The 27,101-nt window shown below is 30.2% G+C and overlaps 4 protein-coding genes across 6 annotated transcripts; 2 read left to right on the top strand and 2 right to left on the bottom strand.

The window, feature by feature from the left end:
• The first annotated feature begins 1,302 nt into the window (after positions 1-1,302).
• Positions 1,303-7,411, top strand: LOC126654497 (MADS-box protein JOINTLESS). The gene is made up of 8 exons (XM_050348384.2): positions 1,303-1,894; positions 4,489-4,567; positions 4,891-4,955; positions 5,338-5,437; positions 5,873-5,914; positions 6,361-6,402; positions 6,487-6,644; positions 7,276-7,411. Exons 1-8 carry the CDS (start codon positions 1,713-1,715, stop codon positions 7,292-7,294), a joined length of 687 nt encoding a protein of 228 aa, XP_050204341.1. The 5' UTR covers positions 1,303-1,712; the 3' UTR covers positions 7,295-7,411.
• Positions 7,412-10,785: 3,374 nt separating this feature from the next.
• Positions 10,786-18,258, bottom strand: LOC126654494 (uncharacterized). Its single transcript, XM_050348381.2, has 13 exons — positions 17,946-18,258; positions 17,776-17,863; positions 17,601-17,700; positions 17,432-17,505; positions 17,217-17,288; positions 16,348-16,425; positions 15,432-15,550; positions 14,456-14,528; positions 13,691-13,752; positions 13,185-13,565; positions 12,631-12,733; positions 11,870-12,108; positions 10,786-11,089 (listed from the first exon to the last, which is right to left on the bottom strand). The coding sequence occupies exons 1-12, from the start codon at positions 18,026-18,028 to the stop codon at positions 11,908-11,910; spliced, it is 1,434 nt and encodes a 477-aa protein (XP_050204338.1). The 5' UTR covers positions 18,029-18,258; the 3' UTR covers positions 10,786-11,089; positions 11,870-11,907.
• A 1,343-nt stretch (positions 18,259-19,601) lies between these two features.
• Positions 19,602-24,065, top strand: LOC126654495 (guanosine nucleotide diphosphate dissociation inhibitor At5g09550-like). Of its 2 annotated transcripts, XM_050348383.2 has the most exons (14): positions 19,602-19,757; positions 19,902-19,964; positions 20,068-20,151; positions 20,605-20,712; positions 21,040-21,212; positions 21,315-21,426; positions 22,082-22,162; positions 22,234-22,296; positions 22,395-22,496; positions 22,918-23,042; positions 23,225-23,435; positions 23,528-23,602; positions 23,679-23,752; positions 23,833-24,065. In XM_050348383.2, the coding sequence occupies exons 1-13, from the start codon at positions 19,671-19,673 to the stop codon at positions 23,727-23,729; spliced, it is 1,335 nt and encodes a 444-aa protein (XP_050204340.1). In that variant the 5' UTR covers positions 19,602-19,670; the 3' UTR covers positions 23,730-23,752; positions 23,833-24,065. The 2 variants fall into 2 exon arrangements, with proteins under 2 accessions (XP_050204340.1, XP_050204339.1); XM_050348382.2 differs by having other exon boundaries at positions 23,679-24,065.
• Positions 23,095-26,911, bottom strand: LOC126654498 (very-long-chain (3R)-3-hydroxyacyl-CoA dehydratase PASTICCINO 2). Of its 2 annotated transcripts, XR_007632625.1 has the most exons (10): positions 26,723-26,911; positions 26,514-26,625; positions 26,410-26,428; positions 26,229-26,317; positions 26,067-26,120; positions 25,371-25,441; positions 25,203-25,284; positions 24,659-24,755; positions 24,370-24,499; positions 23,095-23,352 (listed from the first exon to the last, which is right to left on the bottom strand). XR_007632625.1 is itself a non-coding variant. In XM_050348385.1 (9 exons), the coding sequence occupies exons 1-9, from the start codon at positions 26,791-26,793 to the stop codon at positions 24,429-24,431; spliced, it is 666 nt and encodes a 221-aa protein (XP_050204342.1). In that variant the 5' UTR covers positions 26,794-26,911; the 3' UTR covers positions 23,095-24,428. The 2 variants fall into 2 exon arrangements, 1 of the variants encoding a protein (XP_050204342.1); XM_050348385.1 differs by having other exon boundaries at positions 23,095-24,499.
• Positions 26,912-27,101: the final 190 nt, after the last annotated feature.

The raw sequence follows: 27,101 nt of genomic DNA, 5'->3' as shown, positions 1-27,101 counted from the left end.
CATTATTTTTCTTATAATAGAGTGAGAAATATAAGCTTAAAATTAAATGTAAAATTTAGTCTTATCTATGGTGCCAAATTAAATAAGTCTAAATGTGGGATTTGAATATTGTTTGTTTAAAATATTTAAATAGAAAATTAACCACCCAGCTTCAATTATTTAGTTATAGTTTACACAATTTTTTTATTTAGCCCTACCCCATAGTTTATCTATATGTCTAATCAAGTATTAGAAAATCAAAATTTAGATAACTATATCTATTTTTTTTTAATATTCAATTGGTTGGATCTATAATGATCCCGAAATTTGTTAATGTTTTTGGCAACTTATATAGAACATCTTTAATCCACTTAAAAAATGAAATAAAACATTCATTATTTCTTTCAGTTCATAATATGTATCGTATTTAACTTTAACACAAGAATAAAAAAATATTAATATATTTTTATCTTTAAACAATTCTATTAATTAATCCTATTTAAAATTTATTGACATTTATGACTACTATTTTTATTTGTATTATTATATTCCTTCAAAAAATTAATAAAAAAAATTAATAAAATAATAATTATTGCTCTCTTAATATTTTAAAATGATAAATATTACGGACCAATTTCTTTTATCCAAATGCGATAAATATTATGACATGAAAGGAGTATAATTTAGAATAAATTAATTTTCAATCCAACTCCATAATAACACTTTTTTAATCTTTAATAGTGAAACTTCAAAAATTCACCATGCTAGGTTTATAAATTACATATTTGATTTATTAACAAATTTATTTAAATATCTAAGTGTGATAATTATATGTAAATTATTTTATATCCTATAATTATAAATATTTATATAAGTTTTATTATTGTATTATTCCATATATGACTTATACTAGAAACATATAAAAAATTCATATGTCATAAAGTAACAGAATCAAAAATCAGACAAACACTAATATTTATTTATATATTATAATTTATTATTAATAGATATTAACAATATTTATTTTCAAATAGATTAATAAAAAATTAAATTTAAATATAATTTATAAACAATAAAGTACGTAGGTGTAGTATTAAAAAAATATAAAAAGAATATTAATTTGAAAACCATTCTTCATCCCAAACCAAAAGAGAATTAAACTTAAAAACCATCTTAACCTTTTACAGTAAACTTTGATTAGAGGAAAAAAAAAACATTTTACATTAACTAATGCCAAAGTGGTAAATAAAAAAGTAAAATAAACATTCTTGTTTGACTATAAAAAGGACTTTCCCTTTATAAATTTAACATCACTCACCAAAACTCCAAAACTATTTATTTTTCTTTCTCCAATAGGCTGCACTTTATCTCTCTAAAAGCTTCTCAAAATTAATTGAAGTGAAAAGAGTTAAAAATTGCATCAACCAATAACCAGTCTCTATCTCAAGAGCTTGAGTTGGTTGATTTTATTTCCTGTTTTGTAAGCTTGGATCTGAAGAAAACCCCAAAAAGAAATGCAATTTTCTTGGTTTCATTTCTAGGGTTTTTGTCTCTAAATTTGGTAAAAATGGGGACTATCACTCACCACCACTTGTCATAACCTTTCTTTTATATGCTGGTTTATTCTTTGTGCCCACAAACTAAGAAAGAAAAAAGTTTCATACAGATTTAAAAAAACTGCAAAAACTTTTTAAGTTTCTTGATTTAGCTAAAAAAATTTAAAGATTACAGTTATGGCGAGAGAAAAAATTCAGATCAAGAAAATTGATAACGCAACAGCAAGACAAGTGACGTTTTCGAAACGAAGAAGAGGACTTTTCAAGAAAGCTGAGGAGCTTTCCGTTCTTTGCGATGCTGATGTTGCTCTTATTGTTTTCTCTTCCACCGGCAAACTCTTTGAATATTCCAGCTCCAGGTCTGTTTTTTTTTTCATCTTCTCCATATATTTTTATACTTTTAAGGGATTTTGTGATGAAAAAAATAAAAATAGTGTTTTTTTAAGTGTTTTTTTAATGGATTTTTGTGTGTTGATTTGATAAGTTATGGTGCTCAAGATAGACTGTAAGAGCTAGCTTAGCTATAAGGGTCTATTAGTTGTTACTGTTCATGCATAGATATAGCCTGTTTTTGTTATCTATATGTTTTTTTTAAGTTTTAATTAATGCTGTGGTACTGTTTTTCAAAGTGAAAAAAAAACTGTGATTCTTTCATAAAATATGGGTGATGCATTTTTCTTTTTGGGTTCACTTTGATCCTGAAAATTTCTTCTTTTGTTCCTCTCAATGTGTTATATATTTTCTTCATGGATTTTTTTTTATGTATAAATATAAGATAGATTTTTGAGGATAAGGTGATCTGACTTGTTGAATGTGATATTATAAGGATAAGGTGACCTAGCTAGCATTATCAGCAATTATTTTTAGAAATGAAAAAAAGTGGGTTCAAATAATACATAGTGAGGACTATATTGAAACAGTAAATTATATATTTTTCAATCCATTTTTTCATGCATATTCATGTGTAAAATGATTTGAGTGAAGGAGAGGATAATGTAGAATATCCATGACAATAGTGAGGGATGAAACTGTAATATATCTTGCATAACACTAATTCATTTGTATTGATTACTATTAATTTCTACTTACAACTTAAATGATTTTATTTTAATTAAATTTCTCCTTAACCATTCCATATGAAATTTATAAACATCTCTAGCATTTTTTCTTAGGATTTGGACTATCTGTCTTAATATTGATGAATGATTTTTCCTTAACTTTTTGGATTATTTATTCGAAGTCCAAAATTATTAACTAATCTGATTTCATCGATTAGTTATAATCTGTGTGGTCATATTACGGTTAAACCATTTGATTGTTTGATACCATGTAGTAAAAACTATATGAGATTTGATCATTTGAGAGTACTGACTGAAGTGATAAATAACGAGTCTGAAATATCATTTTATACAAAATCAATTGGCTTGTTTAAAATGTCAACAACCCTCTACTTATGATTTATGTTATATGAAAATTGGAAAATATTGATTGAAATAATAAACAACAAAATGATATTTTTTACGAGAATTCTTTGTAAAAAGGAAAGTTTCGGAACTTCTTAAGCGTTTTGAGAAAAGAAAATGAAACGCCAAAACACCGGACTCGATTAGTTTTCAACATAACCTTTTTTGATAATTGTGAAAGAGAGAGCGCGAATAAAACCGATGACCTAGTAGAATTGTTACTACGTATACAATTCGAGCTATAGCTCATTGTTTATTTAACATAACTTACAAGTCATTTAATTTCATCTTAACTATTCGAAGTTGGATTTATGGATAAAAAGTAGAGCAGCTTTGATGATTCTTGAACAATAATTTTGCTTTTCTTTTTAATTTCTAAGTGGTCCTTAACAGCTTATGGGAGCTTAATGGGGAATAAGCATAGTTGTTGTGACTCTAAGAAAACTGTACTTCTTTTTAAATTTGTTTCCTCCTATTTTTTCCAGACCTGATCTCTACATTTTTAAGTCAAAAACGTTTTGCAGTTAATTTACAGAACAATATTCTTACACATTTCAGTAATCAAAATTCTATTTTACCAACAACAAGATGTAATTAAAAGAATCTTGGCGAAAAATATATACCATTTAAATTAGCTTCAAACTTTCAATTTGTTTTTTTGACATAAATCAACTTTCAATTAAACATACTTAAAATAGGTTTAACAAACATGTCCACATCATAAAACCACTAATTTACAATTGATTAATCTTCTGGATATTACTATGTTCAATGTATGGATCAATACATTTCAATGCATTATGAATTAATGTAGTACACTATTATAGATAGAAGAAAGTGAAAGGTTGTAATAACTAAGTAGAAGTACAAATCATATGCATGGCTGTCCTAATCATATGTATTAGCATGTGGATATGTACTTGCTAGAATCATATGAGATCCATTGTGTACAATTTAAGAACATGATTTGTCATTTTGAGCAACAATATATATGTAGTTGGTTTAATGCATTTGTCTTTTGTTTATTATACCATTAGTTAGCTTTTTTACTCTTTGAGAAGCAACATCTTAGTGAAAATTGGAATGATAGAAATGTTGGTTTGGTCAATTATGCATTTGTATATGATTGTTTTGGACTCTCCAAGGTTTGGGTATTAAATTTATAGAGTCAATTTATTTTTTGTGTTATTTCATTTTGGTTACAAAACTTTGATTTGTTTTAATTTTGATAGTGAACTTCAAAATTATAAACAACGAGAAGGTTTTTGATGATTTCTGGTCAAATTATTCTATGTGGCAACTAAATCTTACCACGTCATATTTTCTCTTATATTATTAATGATAAATTTTAAATTTTCATGATATTAAACATTAAATTATTCATAGTTTGATAAATGCTTAAATAATTTAAATTTTCGATAAATAAAGAGCATTTAATTCTATTTAAAAATCACAAGGTGATTTTATTATATTTTTTTTATGTTGTGAAGCATGAAGAAAATACTAGACAGGCATAATCTTCACTCCAAAAATCTAGAGAAGCTAGAACAACCATCCCTTGAGTTACAGGTAAAGTTTTGTATCCATGTTCCAGTTTGATACTAAAACTTTTATTTGTATCAAAATGATACAAAAAATTAATTTTTATTTTCGATCAAAGCACTTTTTTTTTAAAATCAAAATTAGTCTATATGGCAATCAGTGGCAGCATATGTAAGGTGCCACGTTGGATAAGGACCGATATGGCAACTACATAATAATTGACATGATATTATATTTTAAAAATATATTTCACTCGGTCATCATATTATATCGAAAAATTACCAGGGTCATCGCTTTAAACAAAAATTAAATTTAGGAAAGTTTTGACAACAAAATCATAATTAATGTAGCTGGTGGAGGACAGTAACTTCTCTAGGATGAGCAAGGAAGTTGCAGAGAAAAGCCAACAACTCAGGTATGTTTTTATCTGTTTACTTAGGGTTAAAAAACTGTGTAGTACCCAATTTTTTAAGTTTACTTTACATTTCAATTTAATTCTAAATTTTAATTCGTAGCAAATTGTTATTAAAAATTTAATTTATATTTCACGCGATAGTATTTCACCATTTTCCAATTATATTGATCTGGTGACCGAGTGAAATATATTGTTATAATATGCTTCAAACTGGATATGAAAAATTTAAAGTACATACTGTAATAAATTTAAATTGTTGATACCATTTTGATAGAATTAAAAGTTTTGGTACCGATTAAAACATAGAATAAACGGCCTAAAATTTTGATATCTTTTATTAGTTTATACTTATTATTATATGCATTAATTCATGTATTTCTAGACAAATGAGAGGAGAAGACCTTCAAGGATTAAATATCGAAGAATTGCAGCAGCTAGAGAAGTCTCTTGAGACTGGATTAAGCCGTGTTATAGAGAAGAAGGTTCTTAATTTTTTTCTGAAAAATTAAATTGATGGTGTTTAAACTTTTTTAAATCTGCTATTTAAGTGCTTAAATTTGTTTATTTTTTTTTAAAATTGGCGTTTCAACTTTTTTAAAAGTGTATCAAACAGGTGCTTTTAGCTATTTCTCAATCACCGAACCGGAATATTTATAAAGTTAAAAATAAATTTCAAATTTGTTGATATGGTTAGCCATTATGTGTTCTTAGCGCTCGAAAAACAGCTATTTGTTTGATATATTTTTAAAAAGCTAAAATACTAATTTAAAATAAATAGAAGTCCAGATAATAAAAGTTGTAGATTTTGAAAAGTTCAGGTTCTATTAGTATGTAATTCTTCCATTTATTTTCCGAGATTGGATTAGAGTTTTGATAAAGACTAAGCTAATTAATGATTATCTTCTGGTTGATCTTAGGGTGACAAAATTATGAAAGAAATTGGTGAACTTCAAAGAAAGGTCAGCTCCTTTAGACTTATCATTTTGGTGCCCAAACTTTTGTTTTGATCAAATCAGTTAGCGAACTTCAAAATATTTCGATATGATGCTTTTGTCCGATTTAATTCACAGGAATGCTGAATGTACAAAATTGTGTCCTAAAGTGATTTAATTGGATTTTTATTATAAAATTTAATATACGTAGATCAAATTTGGAATTCAATCACAATCATCATTCCGGTGAGACATTTTGAAGCTTACATTTACTTCGTGTAAAATTAATCGACTGATTTTATGATCTAATTTTGTACTAAAAGCATTCTGGTAAGGTTAAATCTATGAGAATCATCATATACTTATTTGGTCAAAACGATAGTTGAGACACTAAATTGAACATCAGTAATGCAAATTATTTCAAAGTAAAATCATTTTTAATGTCTATTTTAATTTTTAATATTTTTGTTTAGGGATTGCAATTAATGGAAGAGAATGAACGACTCAGACAACAAGTATGTTTCTTGCAATGCACTTAAACATTTTTTTTTCCTTTTACTGTGTCTGAGTGTATTAATTAATGGAACCATATGCTGAAGGTTGTGGAGATATCTAACGGCCGGAAGCAGCCGGCTGCGGCTGCGGATTCGGAGAATGTGGAGGAAGGAGGGCAGTCATCAGAGTCTGTGACTAATATCTGCAACTCAAATGGCCCCCCAAATGACTATGAGAGCTCTGATACATCCCTCAAGTTGGGGTTAGTAAATATAAACCTTTTTAGTAGAGGTTTATTTCGATCCTCCGACTTGAGATAAAAGATCAAAAAGAGTCCAAATTCGTGACTTGAAAAACAGAACTCGCAACTTGTCAATTTGTAGTCAGTTACACCGACATCACTATTAATGGTAAAAGGTGGTAACTAACCCAAAATTGACAAGTTAATTTTTTTATTCCGAAGTTACGAACTTGAATTCTTTTGATTTCTTCTCTCCAAGCTTAAAGATTAAAATAAACTTTTACCGATAACCTTTTCTTATCAAACTCTATATCAGATAGGTTCAAAAGTGAATGTTTTAAAAAATCTATTGGTTTTTGAGAAAATAGAAATCCAATTAAATTTGACTTTCGGTTTAATTGCAAGAGATGTGCAAATTAAAAATCATAAGTATCATTCATTTTAATCACTTAACATATAACAATTTCTCTATTGTTTTATAAAAAACATTATGTTATATGTAGATAATTGGGGTTTCTTTGATTTTTTAGTTTTTCAGAATTGAAAATCAAACCAAATTAAAAGATTTATAACAAATGAATGAACCGACCTTTTTTTTTGTTTTGAATGTAAACAACTATGTTTTTTTAATGTATATTTATTTTGATGTTAGGTTACCATATTCTGGCTAAACAAGGGAACTCAAAGGAGAATGGTGTTATTGTTGTATAATTTATGTAACCACTTTTGTGTACCTTTGGACATTTGTACCCTTTTGCTATCTCTATATTACAAAAGCTTTTTTGTTATTTGTAAATTTTATTTCTTTAAAACAAAAAATGATTTTACATATCTATAAATATGACTAAATTGACAGAAATAATAAAAGTTTGATTCATCAACTTTAAATTTTGATAATTATATTCAAGTAATTAAAAAATCTAATTGATAACAATTTTTTTTCTCTTAACTTACATTTTTGATAAATTAGTCCGTAATTAAAGAAAAAACTATAATTCTTTTTAAAAACTGTGTATCTAATTTTGTGTGTGTGTATTAAATAAAAATTTTATAATAAAATTTCAACAAAAGGATATTTAATTGTATCTTATTTTTATTAAGGGTTAATTTCATAAAAAATCGCGAACTTTATATGAAATTTTATTTTAATTATGACTTTTAAAAGTTGTCATATAAAACTATGAATTTTCATTTTTTTCTCAAATCTATCAACATATCAATTTTTAGCGTATTTTTGCTAACGTGGCCACCAAAATTTGGTGGATTTGAAAAAGAAACAAAAGGCAAAATTCACCGGAAAAATAATTCATGATTTTATATGATAACTCCTAAAAGTCGTGATTAAAATGATTTTTTTTTTAAATTCGTGATTTTTTTTATAGAATTAACCTTTTAATTAATTAGACTCTTCATATTCTTATTTACTTCTTGAATAAATAATCATGATATATAAAATTGATAGACCAAAATGTTAATATTTTTTTAAGGATTGCTTTTGGCATTTTGTTCACTAGTGTGGATATATAAATTTAGGGTTAATTACAAATTTTACCTTAATTTGCAAATACAACATGAAATTTGAAAATTGACAATGTCATTAATCAATTTTTTTTGGTAAATTGGTACACCGATCTAAAAAACACTGACGTGGACATTGTAATACACCGCATATATTGTTGCATGATTGGTCAATGTATCAAATTGCCAAAAAAATAAAAATTGGTTACTGACATTTTCAAGTTTCAAAGTCCGTTGTTATATTTGTAAATTAAGGTAAAGTTTGTGATTGAATTTGCAATTAATCCATAAATTTATTTAGCCCACAAAACAAAATCCATCATCTAACCTTATTTGTAAAAATACTTTTTATTGATTTTTTATTTAAAAAACATTTTCTTTATTTTAAACCTAAATCTTTTACGAAAATACTTTATAAGGATTTAAAAGCTTTAACGATTCTTCTTCTTATCAAAACCGTTGCACAACAAGCTATCCCTAATAACTTCCTGCTGATAAGCATCTCATCTTCATGCTTTCTCACTTTTGAATTCCGATCATCTCATTAGACTCTAAAATGGAGAATTATATTAGAAAAATGGAGAAAAGTTTCTTATTTTTCATTTTCTTGAGTTTCCTCATTTTTGTCCCTTTTACTCTCTTCTAATCTTTTCGTTCTATTTAAAAAGTTCATTTATTATACATTATTAAGAAGAGAGAATTAGCTAATTACCTAGATTAAAAAAATATTAGCATTTAATAACCCTAAAATTCTAACTTGATTTACATACCCCAAGCGTGTCAACCATTTATTTTTTTACTCTGCTCTTTATTTTTATACTCCACTTATACCTAACACACTTTATTCAAAGTTTCTTCTTTTTCTTCTTCTTCTTCTTCTTCTTCTCTTCTCAGCTCATTTAAAGAGAAAAAAAAACAACAAATCAACAATTCAATTTAAAATCTTCAGCTCATAACAATTCAACAAATTGATTTCTCTAATTCTATCATTATTTTTTAAAAATTTATTGTGACTTTAAAATTTAATTTCGATCCGCTCGAATTTTTAATTCCTAATCAAATAGCTTCAAATTTCACTTCGAATTCAAATCTAACGATCATAACTTTCTTAAAAAACAAAGAAAACTGTAAATTATTAATTTATTTGTTCTCATTAAAAATCTATTAAAAAAGATTTCAAACGGTTTCAAGTACAGTTTCAATTACGGTTTCAAACCGTTTACAAAGGTTTCAAACAGTCTAAAACAGTTTCTAAAAAACGCTTTTAAACAGTCTAAAAAATAACAGTTTCAAACAGTTTCAAAAAACAGTTTCGAACAGTATAAAACAGTTTCAAACTGTTTACAAAGGTCTCAAACTGTCTAAAACAGATTCTAAAAAATACTTTTTAATAGTTTATAAAATAACAGTTTCAAATATTATCAAACAGTTTCAAACCGTTTACATAAAAAATAACAGTTTCAAAAAAACAGTTTCAAACTGTTTACAAAGGTTTCAAACAGTATAAAACAGTTGCAAACTGTTTCCAAAGATCTCAAACAGTCTAAAACAGTTTCTAAAAAATACTTTCAAACAGTTTAAAAAATAACAGTTTCAAACAGTATAAAACAGTTTCAAACCGTTTACAAAGGTTTCGAACAGTATAAAACAGTTTCGAGAAAACAGTTTCAAACGATTTCTAAAATTAATTTAAAACATTTGAAAACCAGGTCAAAATATCATTAATGAAGAACATTACGATTTTTTCAAAAAAAGTTGTAAAAAATTTCAAAAAACGATGCTAAAATAATTTAAAACAACATAAAAAGAAAGAAGAAGAAGAAGAAGAACGTTCTCATCTATCACCATCATATTATCTCTTAAACTCTTTTTTTATTCAAATTTCTTTGTCTTGGAGTTCATTTGTATAATGTGGAAAATAGAAAAAGTAGATTTAAGAAAAACGAAAAAAAAAAGTTGCAGAGAAAAGAAGAAGAAGAAGAAAAAGAAAAAGAAGAAGAAGAAGAAGAAGAGAGAGAAAAAGAAGTGAGAGAAAAAAAATGAGAAGCAAGAAAGAGAAAAAGGAGAGAAAAAAAATAAACGAAAAAAGAAAGAAGAAAAAGGAAAGAGAAAAAGGAGAGAGAAAAAAAGGAAAATGAGATATGCATGTGTTTAAAAGAAGGAGAGTAAAAATATAAATAAGTTATTTTGCTAATTGAGGTACAACTAAAAATAATAGAAAAATAGAGTAAAAAAGTAAATTTTTGAAATCGAGGTATTTTGAACAAATAAGTTAAAAAAAGGAGTGTTTTGTGCAAATTCCTCTATTAAGAATAAGAAGGCATAAAAAACATAGTTCTATTTTGTCCTATTGTGTAATAATAATTTTCACTACTTCTTTCACTATTCTTAACTAATGACATGATGTATTTTTAATATTACATTAGTTGGAACAAATTACAGCCATTCACTTAATGCTTTGAAATTACACATATTAGTAATTATCTTGTAAAATACTATGTTTAACCATTCAAATAAAAAAAAGTAAAAAAGGAAAATTATGCAAACAAAACACATTGTATATTCATTGAAACATTAAAAAAAATAACAAAAAAACTTCTGAAATGAAAGGGAAAAAGTATATTTCACATGCACTATATTCTGGTTTGTTTATAAAGGGGTCTGAAAATAAATATTTAAGAACCAAATTGAACCATTTGGACTACTACAAAGAAAAATGCAAAAGAAAAGGATCAGTATATTATGTATACACCTCAATAATGATAAGGTTAAGGTGTAAACACCTATTTAGATTGTTTCTATATACACTATGGAGTTAAATGGAGGCCAACACATAAAACTTTACAATGGCCATGGTAAGTTAAAACTTTACATGTTCAATAGTATACTCATCCCTATGCCGTTACCCTTCTCCGCCACATCATTGATTTGCGTAATGTCTTCCGGACCTACCAATATGAACACAAAAAACGTAAATCAGATTTCCGCTTCTATCAGGAAACAATGAAACAAAAAGATCATCACTTGTATCAATTCGAATTACAAAAGAAACTAAAACATGATTATTTCCTGCTAGCTCATTCAGATATGGCAGTCAAATAGATCTACAAAACAAAAAAAGTTGCAATCCAACTATACTGCAGAAATAAACAGACGGCCATTTGGTAAAATAGACCAGAAAAAATGAAACTACCATACAATTAAGCGTCTATGTGACAACAAAAATAATACTGTAGAGATCAAACTAAACTGAACATCATAGCCATAAGGTAACTGCCAATATGGATCAAACAATCAAAAAGAATCTAAAGCGGCCAAGTTCGAACAAGGAGTTCTATGCTTTAATATAGATGCACAAAGGACCGCAATTCATGATTTCCAAGCTTCACTTGTGACTAGGTGTGTCCATTTGGTTTGAACTGAATTAAATTTACAGAGATTTAAAATATCTCAAACTGAAACAAACCAAACCGTTTGAATTTTGGTTCAATCTATGCCAAAAGTGAACTTTATCTTTTTATTTCCAAAACCCAACAGAAAAAATCGAATAATTTTAACTGAACCAAATTTATCGGTATGGTGTCAGGTTCAATTTATGCACCACCCTATTGTAAGTTGTAACACTACGTGACGAGTATTGAAGTAAATCAATGATACTTGCATCTAAGTGAAGAATGAAAGTATCAGCAAGTACAACATGGAAGAGGAGTATCAGCACGACCACTTACAGAAATTTAAAAAATTTGAAGACAATAATGCCAGCAAATTAATTCTTCGTGGCGTCAATAAACATAGCTCGAGTCCAATGCTCCACATCTTCAGTTTGTGATGGTGGTGGAGGAAAAGTGGGATGCTCCACCAGATCCCAACCATCAAAAAGGCTTTCATTTTTTCCAGAATCAGATATCTCAGTGCCAAAAAGAAAACTGGTAGCTGAATTTGGAAGGTAATTATCGCTTATGTTTTTCTGCAGCAGAAGCAAATAACCATGAATGACATTTGATTAAAAGAAAATTAATTTGAGAGTTGCTCAATAAAAATCTTTTAAATTTGATAGTCATTGATATAAAGAAGTAATTCTCTACTGCCAGCAATCTTCTCTATCTCGACAAAATCAGGTCAGGAAGCAAATGATCATTTATTTCTCAGCATATTATTCAAGACCGTAATTATATCTCAACACAAAAGTTTGTTGACTTGTGGATGTTTAAATCAAAGGCTATTGAATTTATTGAAGGCTAGAAAATAATCTATTAAGTTTACATAAGAAATATTGGTTACTGGCAGTCAAATTAGCCCCTTTCCGTAAGGCAGCGAAAAAGTTGAAGGAAATAAAAATGGACAGCTATATTTCAAATAGATTATAAAATCACAATTGATGATTAAAAGGATGGAAATTGCACACCGTGATCTCATTCTTGTATAGCTATGTATAAACATCAGTTTAAATTTTATAACATTTTCAAATAAGCCATTTCTTCGGACATACCGTAAGATACAGGGCATGTGCACTCTCCAGCAAGGAGCTTGATGATATGGTAGAATTCGCATTCCATACGGATTTATTCAATCTTTGAACTTGCTTACATGACCTGAAACTCAATAGAAAAGGCATCAAAATTGGTAGTGAAACAATGTAGTGCGATAACATTCACAAAGACGTTAAACAAGAAATCAACATGTAAAGAAGTTATCAAGTAAATCTGAAACATGCAGCACTTTTTTAGTTGTGGGACTACAATCAAGCACACTTAGATGTCATCATTCATATATGCACCTGTATTTCCAAACAACGCATTTAATCTGCAATGCAGATCTCCTTTGGCTCGTTAATTTGTCCTTTTATCTAGAAAAATTCAGAGATTTCTGAAGGAGAGGGTGACAAGGAAGAGAGGAGTGCAAACAACGTAAGTTGGATAACAAGGTTACATTAAAAGCTAAGCTTCTTTCCTTTGCCATTTTGATTATAACCAGAAACCATAGAGTTCCCTAATCTCAAATTTCATAAACGCTGGAGCTGAATTAACCATATAGAGAACATACCTAGAACAAGCCATTTTCAATGAAAAGACAGATCGAAGTTCCTTTGGAGATGACAGTGTTGCCAACAACTTCGCAAATGCTTCAAAAGTAGATGCTTCAGCAGGCACATCTAAACATAGCAAATTATAACCATAAGCTGTTACACATGCCACACTTTTCTTCAAAAGTGAAATCCCTTTCTGTAATTCTTTATGAGTTTCAACTGAATGTGGAGAGGCAGAGGAATAATTGAAGCTGCTACTTCGAGAAGAATCCAGATAAGCCTTTTTCTCTGATTCCATTGATGCAACACCAAAATTACTCGAGCTTTTATCAGTCCATGAATTTTCACCACTGGTAGAGCAATACTTCTGTCGTGGTATGAAAAGGGGATACTCATTGCTGCATAAACACCCAGTAGAATAAATATAAGGAAATAAAAAAATTAAGGCTTAGTTTACTACTAACCTAGTCACTGCATAATCAAAATTTAAGAAAAGTAAAAATATCTCCTTCCAGAAATATACCTTCGAGAAGAAGGACCTGCGTTCCAATAAGAATCTCGCTGCCATATTCGGGAGCAAGAACCCTGAGGAAAAGTTAGAATACACGTTTAACAACTGGAAAAAACAAAATTCCTTCAACAGGGCAAAAGATTTAATTCAGCAGATTTTAGTTGAGCATAATCCTTCAAAAATACTGGACTATATAATCTGACAAGTTTCTTAATAAATGATCAAAGGATTAAGCCAAAAAAAGGTAAATAATTATTATCTGATACGATTTTTAAAAATTTCAAGAGCATATATATATATATATAATATATATAAATTTATTTATTTAAAGCTGAACTAAGCCTTAATCCCATGTTAATTGGGGTCAACTAGCATAGATAAATATGTGCTGCATAATTTATCCATGAATGCTAGTAAACTTTAAAAAATTCAAAAAAAGAGAAGAACAAATAAAGCCTAAACTTTAAGCTACCCATTAAAAAATACTTCTGCAAGTTGTAAAATCCATATAATTCATCTAAATTGACCTAACAGCACCCAGACGTATTCAGTCAAAGTAAATGCACATGCATATCTGTATCCAAGCTTTTCCAATCACAAGTATAATCTTAAAATTACTCTTAGAAGGTTAACTTTCAAAACCTTTATCAAATGCCAAAATAATTTTCGCTTTTTCAAAAAAGAAAACCAGCCAAGAAAACAAGAAAAAAAGAGAAGACAATAATAAAGTCCTCAAGGATTTATTTTAAATATTAAACCGAGCTGCAAAATGCTTACCGCAAAACCTGAGTTATGAAGTGCAGGGGCAGCCAAACTATGAACAACAAGATTTAGAAGTTGGATCATGTATCTGTTTTCGGACAGCAAGCACTACTGATTAGAATGAACTCAGTCCTTAACAAGCAAGAATAATAGTAGCAACCAGAAATCCCAACATAGTAACATATCTATAATCTATAACACACATAAAAGTGGAAGGAAGGGAGATGAGGGGACAGCAGGAGCGGTGGGGGTGACAAGGGTAAAATTACAATTAATAATTAAAGAATAATAAATAATAAAATCACATTTTAAAAATTTTAATTACTAATTATAAGGAAAAAAATCGACCCTGTGGAAGATAAGAATAAGAATTTTTTTCAATATTAAACTACAGGAAAAATTTGCTAACACTACAATATAAACTACATCAAATAGGTAAAAGTCTGTTTATGGCATTCAACTATAAAATCAAGTAATAAAATTAAAAGTATCATTACTAGTCTGGAAAGTGAACAAATGGTCGATAGGCATACCTTGCATTTGTTGTAAATTTACTTACACTACAATATAAACTTCACCAAATAGGTAAAAGTCCGTGCATGACATACAACTCTAAAATCAACTAATAAACTTGTAATTATAATTACTTTTCTGGAAAATGAGCAGACGGTCAATGGCCTTGCATTTATTGTAATTGTTTCTTTAATATTTATGAACACAGCTCAAAGCAATAAAGTATTAAAGATGACTACATGAGAATTATTTTTATTCCTCTTTTTATTTTTAGAGGCTCTATAGGTATTTAAAAAAGAGAGACAAATAATATTCCAAAAATTTGATAAAATTGTAATAATAGAGTACATTACATTTGATAAGTTTGAAAGATTTCTAATAATATAATTGACAGTAATTTTTTTATATGAATAATAATAAATCCAGTTAATTAAATTTAATACTATTTACCCATAAAGCATAGAGAAAGAAGTATTACCCCAAGGAGGCAGCAAGATCATATGATGGAACGGAATGGGGATCGAGTCCTCTTGGTAAGAGTGCAGTGCATATTTTATCATATTGGCTGCTAGACCCATCCTTTTCTTCTACGATAACCTATAAGACATCAAAAGATTAAAAAAGAATCACTACTGGAAAGATAATGCCCACATCCAGAAAGGCACGACAATGTAATTGGACCATGGCTTTCACGAATCATCATATGGAATTAGATTTTAGAGAGTAAATGCACATAAAAAAAATTAGTTTAAACTTAAAAAAAAATACTGCTTGCTAAATATAAAAGGATAGTTAACACAATACTGTAACGCAGCACAATAAAAGCTAATGATACTAACCCTCCGAGTTTCTCTACCGTTGATTTTTTTTACACCACCCTTTCCTTAGAAAATTTAACCAATAACTATACATTCCAACCAACTTTTAAGCCATTGTCTTATTAACTAATGATATGTTTCCTTATCTTCTATGCTCAGCAGTAGTGTAGACCTATTATCTCTCTAAACAATGTTCAATCTCAAAAACAATCCACATATGTAATGTTCTCTAATTGATAATCTGTCACTCGTTTATTTGCTATTCTCACAATTTAGAACATAATGGGACAAAACTACATTTGTTTTCATAATTTGCTCATAGCATCACAAGGTTCTGCAATCAAAAGTTTAGGGACACAGCACAGCAAGTATAAGCTACACATCGTGGTAATTTAACTATGATTAAAATCCAGCGCAAAAGAAGGCATAGCAATGACCAACTATAGATAGCATCTTTTTGTGCAGCAACACTATCATCAAATTTATCAAAATAGGTGGATTGCAATGAAGAAAGTATGTTTAACCATAGCTAAACTACTTCAACAGATTAAAGAATAAATACTATTTAGTTCTTACTCGGCGGAGGAGAAACAATTTGCATATTTGTTTCACGATTACTGATTGTTTATGAAGTAACTCGGAAGTGATTGCCATCTGCAGTAAATAAAATGTCTTAAGTGCCCAATATTCTGCTTCAACAAATAAAAGCCATAATAAACAGAAATGTATTAAAACAACAAAAAGACAAGCACATGAACTTCCATCGCAAATGCTTTACATCAAAGGCAAAACAACCTAAGCCAAAAGAGTAATAACCACATCTTTATGCTTTACCTGTTTTTATGTGTGTGTGCATGTAACAGAATCTAAAGCTACAGAACAGTATCCTCGAAAAACAGGTTTTCTTTTTAACTTGTAAAAAAATCTATACTTAAACTTTGAAATATCATCATTAACTTGCAAATAGTACAAATTATTGATAAAATGTTTTCCTCTTTATAGTATTTAATCAAAGAAAAATTACCTAATTACACAACATAAAAAAAGGAAGACGGAATTGTCTACTTGAAACAAATAGAGTAAGATGAAGAGGATATCCCTCAAAATCCCGCCAATTTAAACATGGCACCTGATATGGTTCCTCAACCTCTCTGCATACGTAGAAAGGGAGCATCCACTTTTGCAACAACAACAATGATAACAATAACAATAATAACAGAAGTAACAATACTGATTGCGTTAATGAACATTTTCAGACTACTAAATTTTATCACCGGGATTTCAGAAATTGCATTCTTTGTGACAATAGCACACCACTTGTGACTTGTGAGCATATGTCTATGTGTAAATTGGGTAATATATTTCCGGACACCTATATATTTGTAGGTTCGTGCACAGAACGTAATTTAATTGTAAATTAAAAAAAAGTATAGCTTAGTCCTTACATGTCCTAAACTTTGTGTACAGACAAGGTTTGGCAAGTTTTTCTGCAGTTGTTCCACTCTGTTTTTCTCTAACTGCAAAATAACGAAAAATTTGCACAAGATGTGTCATCACTTATGAAAGAAAATGCAAGTAAAACTGCAAGTAAAGCCCTGGCAGCTTATGTTGCATATAAGATATAATCTGAACATTAACAAAAAGTAAACAAAAAAAATACCGCGTTACGAGATAATTCTAGCTCCCTGTATTTAACATTTAAATCATTAGACATCTTCTCAATTTGCGCCTTCCCTACAAATTTCACAAACAATAATGAAATCAAACAATAGGTAACGAAACTCGTCAGTCCGAATTGCATTCTGTATGTAATCAAGCAGAGGTAAGACCTTGAGAAAGCTGCGCCTTACTACGCCGGAGTTTCTCTCTCAAATTCGCAAGCTTCTCATTCTGAAGCACTCTCCAATTCAATTGGTCATCAGCCTTACCCTAAAAATAACTCTTTACTAAATTATTTACTAAATAAAAAACCAGCAAGGTTCATAATTATTGTAGAAATCAAACCTTTGCAACAAGAACTTCACTCAATTTTGAATATAACTGATCACGGCGGCTCTTTAATGATTTCGATAAGGTATTATACTCATTTAACCTGAATAAATAAATAAATAAATATCCATATCGTTACAACAAACTATCAGAAATCAATTAAACAAAAAATTACTTGTAATTACCTGTAATTGACACAAATAGTGCAAATAGAAGCACGATTTGAGTGGTCACAAATTGCACAGCAGCTATTTGATTTCTTGTTCATAATTTTTAATTTTTTTTTTCTAATTTTGCATCATCAATGCAAAACCAGATGAAATAAGTTTATTTTTTTTAACTTACTGCAATTCAAAATTCACCCATAATTTAGGAATTTAAAGACGGGAAAAAATAGAGTCAGCAGATTGATGCAGTGAAATTGGGTTGAATTAAATTTGAAAATAAAGATAAAAATTGGGATTTGAATTAAGTTTCTGTAGTGGTGCCGTGGAAACGAAGAAGACGATGCAATTCTAAGTCTAAAGCCCATCTTTACTCATTATGGGCTAAACATGGGTCAATATAGATGACGCTGCAGGGCCCATCTTTCGATCAAAAAATGGAGAAAATTACTCAAAAATCACATTTGTGGTGTTTTTTTTTTTCAAATCCCAACTTGTCAAATCTTTACATAGTTTGTCTTTCTAAAAAAGTTGGCATTTTATTTAAAATTTTGCAAAAATTTACTATGTTAGGAAAGTCAGCTTTTATAGGGTATGAACTAGTATTTAGGGTTTATAGGGTATGTTAGGAAAGTCACGCCACCCACGTTCCGTTAACTCGCTTAATGATAGGGACTTGAAATAGATGTTTTTATAGTGCAGAAATTTACTGTACATATTTTTGAGTGCAAGGACCCAAATTTGAAAAGACTAACAAGTATAGGGATCCAAATATACACTTGGTCTAACTTTTTTAGCTAAATAAACTATTTTGCATTTCAGACTTCATATATTTTAGATTAGTTTGGTGAATTTCTTTAAAATATATACATAAAAATTAAAAAAAAATGCTTTAGCTTTTAAGAAAAATATAATGAATTAATTACATTTAATTAAAAGGTGATAAATGAAATTGTCAACTTTTAAAAATTTTAATATAACATAAAGTAGTGTAAATGTGGTGATTCTATATTTTATTAAAAGTTAGCAATTCCATTTAACACTTTTTGATTATTTGTAATTATATCATTGTTCAAAAATTTATAACTGATGTGCCAACCAGAGTACTACATGGCATGACAAGTTAGATGACACAAATAATTGATCATAATTTGCAAAGAACTAATATGTTGAAGCATAATACGTTAGTTTGTATTTTTTTCCTATAAAAGACATGAGGTTCTAAAAAATATTTTGAGCTCAATAATCAATTTAGCAGCATGATCAATTATTTGTGACATCTGACTTGTCGCGTCACGTCATCCTCCGATAGTCACATCAGCTATAAATTATAAACGCTAATCTAATTATAAAAAATAAAAGATGGTGTATAAAATTTGATTATTCTGAAAGTTGTGATAGAATTGCAATTTAGCATAGCTATGGTAATTTTATACACATATAACCCCAATATAATCTATAACTCACTTTTTGGATGTGGTGATTTTAATGTCAATTGATTTTAATTGAATAAAATTATATAGACGGTAAGGAAGTTACTAAATTTGAACCTCCCATTTTTCATGGTAAATTGTAATAAAAAAAATAATGGACACAAATATGAGTGAGGAGTAACACGTGTTATAACGGATTTAACAGAATTATAGGGACTTCCCGCTATAGACTTGCTCTCCTTCTTCCTTTTTTTCTTACCAAAATTGCAATTTATTTTGCTTCTGCTTCTTCATTTACTTTTTCTTCACAATCATGGATGAAGAATACGACGTCGTAGTACTTGGAACAGGTCTCAAAGAATGCATCCTCAGTGGTTTACTCTCTGTAGATGGTCTCAAAGTCCGTAAATCTTTAATTTCTGTTTTTGTTTTCAAAAATTATTTCAATGGATTTTCTTTTCTTATGATAATATGCGCGTTTTCGTTTGAAAAATACTTTTAAAACTCCGAAACTTTATATTTATTATCTTTATGCATGAAATAGGTATTGCATATGGATAGAAATGACTATTATGGAGGAGAATCCACTTCCCTTAATCTCAATCAGGTGACTATATATTGATCTTGTTTCAATTTCAAGATAATTTAGAGAAGAAAAAGTTGAAGGGTTTTTATTGACATTATAAGTTAATAATTGGGTTTATTTGTAGCTTTGGAAAAGATTTAGAGGCGAGGACAAGCCTCCTGAAAGCTTGGGGGCAAGCAGAGACTACAATGTTGATATGATCCCTAAGGTAATAATCATTTTGTTAGTTCATGTATTTTTTTTTTTAATAATAGTAATTTATTTTTCTGAGTTTTATTGACTTTTTTTCACAATTTTTTTCGCTTTTAATAGATTCGTAATACTATGCAAGATTAGATCTCAATTTCTTTTGCCGATATACTATTCTATTTTTGTGTTTAATTCACTTTCCATAAATATTTCGGTTTTAATATATATGAAAACTTCCTATTTTTAGAGGATTTTATGTAACATTCTAGGTCGAAAATGTGAGAATGGTCTGAATAGTTTACAATGATTAGTATTCAACTAATAAAATAACGTAAGTTAAACATTTTGGACCAGTAGTTTACAATGTATTACTCATTCTCGCTTAAATTTACGATGTAATTGGATGTTAAGTTAATGTATTGTTCATCGCTAACCGGGTGATAATGACAGTATTATGTGGTCTCTCATGCAGTTCATGATGGCTAATGGTGGCTTAGTTCGCATCCTCATCCACACTGATGTTACTAAATATCTGAATTTCAAGGCTGTTGATGGTAGTTATGTGTACAACAAAGGGAAGGTATGAACCATAGCTCGAATACGCTCTCATCCCTTGTGCAGGAACTCTTTTAATGAGACCTAAGTTACACGGAAACGAAACACTGGCTCAACAAGTTCCCGTGCGGGAACTCTTTCGAGGGGACTATGTAATTTTTTTCATTTGAATAAGTTACAATTACAAATATATACTTTTGAGTTTTCAGAAATGAAATTACGATAGACTTAACAAGTTTCCTTGCAATATAGAAAGGACCCGTACGTTGTCGTGATGCTCCTAATAACCACAGTGAATATGTATTTTTACATAGAAAATAAATGGCACTGATGCAAAAGCATTGTTTTGCAGATACACAAAGTACCAGCAAATGATGTGGAAGCACTGAAATCCCCACTGATGGGATTATTCGAGAAGCGTCGAGCTAGAAAGTTTTTCATTTACGTGCAAGATTACGATGAGAATGATCCCAAGTCTCATGAAGGACTGGATCTGAACAAGGTTAAAGCTAGAGATGTCATATCGTAATGTCTTCTTGCTCTGAACATATTATGAACATTATTTGATGAAAAATATTAACATAAGAAAAAAATGGGTTAGTGAAATTAATATTGTTGTTTTTGTAGGAAATATGGGTTAGATGATAATACAGTAGACTTCATTGGGCATGCATTGGCACTTCAGTTGGATGATAGTTACTTGGATGAACCTGCTATGGACTTTGTCAAGAGGATGAAGGTAAAGTACCTCTTTTAGTGCATCTTGGATTAGGGGTGTGCACAAAACAGAACCGATCCGGAAATGGTCGGTTTGGTTTATATTTATTCTTTTTTTTTTTTCAAAATCAGTTCGGTTCTGTTTTAAATATTAGGAAAACAAAAAACCGAGAAAACCGAACTATAGCAAGTATTTGCTTTTTCCCAAAAAGTCAGTTGGTTTTTAATATTTTTAAAAACCAATCAATTTTGACATTTTCACTTTCAAACAGAATCAAAAAACCGTTTGCACAACCCTAAGCTTCATAGGCAATATTTGTTTTCTTTATGTCCTAAATTGAGAACATACCTATGAGTACACAAAAATCTAACCAAACTGATTAAACTTATATATTTGGTTCGGTTTAATTTGAAATTGTATATAAAAAATAGTTTTTAGTTGAAAAACTGAACCGAACCAACCAGTCCATATCGGTTTGATTTTGAAAAATAAAAACCAAATGGTGCAGTTTGATTCCTTTTGAAACGGATGTCCATCCCTAATAACCATACCTAGCTTGAATCTTTGGGATGGTAAATATGTTATGTATAGTTTTCAAGAACTGAATCTTTAGCACATTCAAAGCGTCTTGCCGATTAAACTCTATCGTCTCTCTTGATATGTTTTGGTTAAACAGCTATATGCAGAGTCGTTGGCTCGCTTTCGCGGAGGGTCTCCGTATATTTATCCGCTTTACGGACTAGGAGAGCTACCTCAGGTTAGTTCCATTCAATATTGAAAAACCGTATTAGTGGTTTCTCTAATAATTCCGTTTGCATATTGTAACAGGCGTTTGCTCGATTGAGTGCTGTTTACGGTGGCACCTATATGCTTAGCAAGCCAGAATGCAAGGCAATGTCCTATCAGAATTACACTATTATCTGAATAACATTTGCTGAGATGTTTTAAAATTTGCTTTGGTTTTGAGCGTTGGATAATGTAAATGGCAGGTAGAATTTGATGCAGATGGAAAAGCCTATGGAGTAACATCAGAAGGAGAAACTGCTAAGTGTAAAAAAGTTGTTTGTGATCCTTCATATTTGCCTAATAAGGTAAGGTCCTGGGACGAAATTGTTTAAAATGTAGTCTACGAATCTATCAGATTTGAGTTGATTCAGGCTTGGTTATTAATCCTCTCAAATGTATTTTACCACTGTAATAGAACAATGAACAATAGATCAATCCACTCCCTTATCTTAGATCAAAATCTCAAAGAAGTCATTTTCGGCATTTTGTTAACAAGTAACTCAACAGCTCATGGATTGAAAATACCAAAAATGGACAAACTGTGGGTTTAATTGTTAAAAAATGCTGAAAATAACTTTTTTGAGATTTTATTCAAAGTTGAGGGGTTGAATTGATCTTTTTCAGTTAACATCAGTAGATTTCTTCCATTAACTGTATTTATATATGCCTTACTGGAGCTGAATGAGAAGAAATTATTAATTCTTGACTATTTCTATATGCTGACAGGTCAAGACAATCGGGAAAGTAGCTCGTGCGATATGCTTAATGAGCCATCCGATCCCAAGTACGCATGATTCTCAATCAGTTCAGGTTATTCTGCCCCAGAAACAACTTGGAAGAAAATCAGATATGTATGCGTTCATTGTTTCGACACCTGTACTTAATATAATACTCTATACAGTATGCACGAACACAGATTGCTGCATTAACATTTGAAAAGTGTTTTTATGTATACACAACACTGCACTCGGATGTTATGAGTTGTGACAAATTCAATTTTATGAACTTAACTTGATAATTATAACTACCACAGGTACCTATTTAGCTGCTCCTGCACTCACAATGTAGCTCCGAAAGGAAAATATATTGCGTTTGTTACAACAGCAGCAGAGACTGATGATCCTCAAACAGAACTGAAGCCAGGCATTGATCTTCTTGGACCTGTGGATGAAATATTTTTCGAAACTTACGACAGATATGAACCCACTAATCAGGATGACGCTGATAACTGTTTCATTTCCACAGTAAGTATATCTAAACAATTCAGCTCTCTAAATTATGCTGAGTCATACTTGTAATTTAAATAATAACTAAGCTCAACGGAATGTCAATGCAGAGTTATGATGCAACGACACACTTCGAGACTACTGTGCAAGATGTGATTGACATGTATAGCAAAATAACTGGAAAGGTAAACAAATTAGAAAGTCTGTTGTAGAATTCATTTTCCAATGAATTACCACTAATTTGTTTATGTTTTGCATCAGACACTCGACCTGACTGTGGATTTAAGTGCTGCCAGTGCATCCACCGAATAATTATGAAGTTCAGTGATTCACAGGTTGGATGAACACAGCTACAAGAACTTTGAGTTCTGCATTTTATTTCTTTTGTTTTACTTATCATTCAAAACTTTCACAGAATTGTACATGTAGCTTGTTTGAGTTTTCTTGCCAAGTCTTCTACCTAAAAAGATGCAGGATGAAACCATTTGGAAGAATCAAAGAAACAGAGAACACAAACAGGCACTAATGATAAAAAATTATCAATTTTGTAATAATTTTTTTATTATATACGCAACTACTAGCTGAGGGATGATAAAAGTTGCACTTAATCCTTTTTTGCTGGTTTAACTACTTGAGCTATTGAAACTACACATGGCCTTTTGAAATCCTTACTAATGAATATGATTAAACTGAAAGAACAGAGATAGAAAGAGGCAGTACAGAACAAATGTGGGGACTGAATTTCTTTAATAAACCGACACTATTCATCTTCATTCCGTCATTTAAGCTAAATAATTGGTAATTATCTCTCTAACCATAAATTTCCTGACCTAAACAGGAAGATTGGATAACAATAGACACCCTATCATAAACACTTAACAAGTATTTATTGGCTTGATGATGCCGTACAATGCACACAGACGTAAAACGTCTCCAGAATAAAATATCTCACCACAAGGATTAAGTAATGAAAAGCCAAAGGTATGATGTTAGAAATATTTTGTTCCCGCTTTACTCTCGCTTTGATTTGGAGAGAGCTTTCTTTCTTTGCCCCAGCATATAGGTGTACATGTGTGGACTACCTGCAAGAGTCATGGCATTTGATCAGTACCAACTGGTATGAGCTGCTACAATTGGCTAGATTCTTCCTTGAACAACACAAGATCTTGTGGAATCATATTGAATATTTGAAGATATATTTAGTGTCTTACTAAAAAAACTAAAAGAAACCAAATTCATACCTGGGACATAGATTCCGAGTACAAGGATGGCAGCATAGAAGTAATCAAAAGAGAAGTTCCACTTATTGGGCATCCTTAAGCAATACTTCTCAGATTTCTGCATACAATTTAGTTAATTAGTGAATAGCATTTCAAACATATAATCCACCTTAACAATAGATCTTTTTCAACCACTCCAGCAGCATGCTGTTGCATGCTAAACAGTAAATGCATGATATGATTACAGCAAAAGTTTCTACATACCCTATTGCTATGCAAAACTTTCATCCTTTCCCTTCATAACAATCAGGTATTCAGGAGTGGGAAAGTTAAGTGTGTGTGCGTGTGCCTCGTTTACGCAAACCATTTCCGTCATTCATTAGCTCGTCAAAAACTCATTTGAAATTGCATGTGTGCCTCGGTTACATAAAGGATAACCCTACACGCACTTACTATATTTAACATAGACCTCAATGAGACATCTTTCCTGAGACGGGTACTGCCCCGTGGATTTTCAGTTTAAAAAATCACACCAATATAAGTCAATTACATGCTATATGTTTACCTTAATGTATGACAAGGCAAGATAGATTAGACCAACTTCGCTACTGATACCAGAGGGATACAGCAACATAAAGGTGCTATATCTGCGCAAGAAAAGTTGAAGTTTAACAATATAAGCATAAAAATATACATTTCCATTTCTTCCCTGTACGAAAAACTATATAAATACCTGAGCCACATGAGCCATGAAGGTGCAAAACCAAGAGCCTCCTTTGTGCCAAAGAAAGAATACCGAATTATCTGCAAATTCAAGCAAGCAAATTCAATGAACTTTAGAGATGGCTCAAAGAAAATCTCATATTTTTTGTCTTTTTGACATAGAGAACTTTGAAATTGATCTGCCATGATTAAGATTATAATATGTCCTTTAGTAATTCAGTATTGCTTTGCTTCACAAGTCATTTCATATTGAAAAGGACCAGATATATCGAGATATATCCTAATATACTCAACATGTTAGTCTATTGTGTTTATAAACTAAGGCTGACGGAATGGCATTCTTTATTTCGTTTAGTTTCATCAATGCCATAGTGAGAACACTCAAGTTAAGTCATTAACCACTTAGGGATAAAAATCCTTGTATGCTATTAACTAAAATCTATGTTGCACAGAAATAGAAAATTTTAAACAGGAAATGTTCAAGCGAAAAGCAGCTGAACCATAAGAACATTGGTGTAAAAATAAAGTTTTGGAGTTTAAAGGCCTTTCCGAAAATGGAAACAGAATGCAAAATGTAGGATTCGATGAATTTTCATGCAACATAAACATGACCTAAGAAAATCATGTTAGAAGAAGCGGAAAATGTAAACACGACTTAAGAAGAAAAAACTATTTAAAAAGTAAGTATAAACATAATAACACTTGCCTCAGTGATTGACCAGCTGATAACCAAAGAGCTAACAAGAAAGTGAGTCCGGATCTGCACATTCATCAAAATTTCTCCATTGTAAGTTCCCAATCACCAAATCAAATTATAAATTTCTAAATCAGTAACTAACAGAAAAAGAGGAGATGATCTGTTTTAAACCTCAGGGAAACTATATAAGATGCCCCATGTTACATACAATCTCGAACCAATCTGTGGCAGTGTTGCTGTTATTGGAGACCTCACCAATCCTTTTTCACCAACACAAAACATTATCAAAATCTTGAATTCTCATTAAAAAGTCTTCAACACAAACAGTAAAACAAAGAAAAAACATACTCACCCACTAAACCATGAAGAATCTGTAAAGTTCAAAACCAAAATTAAGTAAACTGAATCAATCAAATTAACAAGAAATGAAAGTGAGAATGTAAAGCAAATGTGTACCTCCAAAACGGCGGCGGTTTGAGCAAGAAAGAGAGGCTTCTCAACAGCCTTATAAACATGTTGATGACCGGATTCCTTCAAAGTTTTAACAGCAAGAAACAAAACTTGAGACCTGAAGTGTCCAAAAACACCATAAATTTCAGAAAAGATTGAAACTTTTCAAAAGTGGGGAAATTAAAAGATCAAAATAATTAAAGAAGTAAACTTGCCAGCCAATGAAGACTACCCAGTTGTAAATGGTGAGGTATAGGCGCCTGAGGACTGACAAAAAGCCCGCCATTAATGAGAATTGAAGGTTCAAAGCAAGTATTTTTGTGGGTTTATAGAGGAGACTAGGCAGATCGGAGAAGCAATAAAGATGTAGGTGGGACTGGTGGGAAGTTCAACTGCCAAAGTATAAACGAAACAGCCATTTAACACACACGTTAAGGATCTCAAATGAACAAAAATAATAGTATAAGGGTTATTTACTAACTAAATAATAGTACAAGAACCGTTTCTCAGGTTTAGCCAAAATAAAATAATACTCCCTGTCCCTGATCAAAACGACAATATGGTGTAAACGACAGTTAACCTTAGGGTAAAATC

This window comes from Mercurialis annua, linkage group LG7 (assembly GCF_937616625.2).
Source record: "Mercurialis annua linkage group LG7, ddMerAnnu1.2, whole genome shotgun sequence".
Lineage (NCBI taxonomy): Eukaryota > Viridiplantae > Streptophyta > Magnoliopsida > Malpighiales > Euphorbiaceae > Mercurialis > Mercurialis annua.
Note: the sequence above shows the minus strand (reverse complement) of the source record. Positions and strands in the feature narration are given on the sequence as shown.

Bases quoted from the DNA above. Each gene is read 5' to 3' on its own strand.
- LOC126654497 (XM_050348384.2), top strand. From the start codon at position 1,713: ATGGCGAGAGAAAAAATTCAGATCAAGAAAATTGATAACGCAACAGCA. The intron at 5,915-6,360 runs GTCAGCTCCTTT...ATTTTTGTTTAG, and splicing joins TTGGTGAACTTCAAAGAAAG to GGATTGCAATTAATGGAAGA. The intron at 6,403-6,486 runs GTATGTTTCTTG...CATATGCTGAAG, and splicing joins ATGAACGACTCAGACAACAA to GTTGTGGAGATATCTAACGG.
- LOC126654498 (XM_050348385.1), bottom strand. From the start codon at position 26,793: ATGGCGGGCTTTTTGTCAGTCCTCAGGCGCCTATACCTCACCATTTAC. The intron at 26,626-26,722 runs GCAAGTTTACTT...TGGACACTTCAG, and splicing joins TGGGTAGTCTTCATTGGCTG to GTCTCAAGTTTTGTTTCTTG. The intron at 26,121-26,228 runs GTTTAAAACAGA...ATGAATGTGCAG, and splicing joins TCTTATATAGTTTCCCTGAG to ATCCGGACTCACTTTCTTGT.
- LOC126654494 (XM_050348381.2), bottom strand. From the start codon at position 18,028: ATGAACAAGAAATCAAATAGCTGCTGTGCAATTTGTGACCACTCAAAT. The intron at 17,289-17,431 runs GTATTTTTTTTG...GTTATTTTGCAG, and splicing joins TAGAATTATCTCGTAACGCG to TTAGAGAAAAACAGAGTGGA. The intron at 12,734-13,184 runs GTATGTTCTCTA...ATTGAGTTTCAG, and splicing joins TTGAAAATGGCTTGTTCTAG to GTCATGTAAGCAAGTTCAAA.
- LOC126654495 (XM_050348383.2), top strand. From the start codon at position 19,671: ATGGATGAAGAATACGACGTCGTAGTACTTGGAACAGGTCTCAAAGAA. The intron at 22,163-22,233 runs GTTAGTTCCATT...ATATTGTAACAG, and splicing joins GACTAGGAGAGCTACCTCAG to GCGTTTGCTCGATTGAGTGC. The intron at 22,297-22,394 runs GCAATGTCCTAT...TGTAAATGGCAG, and splicing joins TTAGCAAGCCAGAATGCAAG to GTAGAATTTGATGCAGATGG.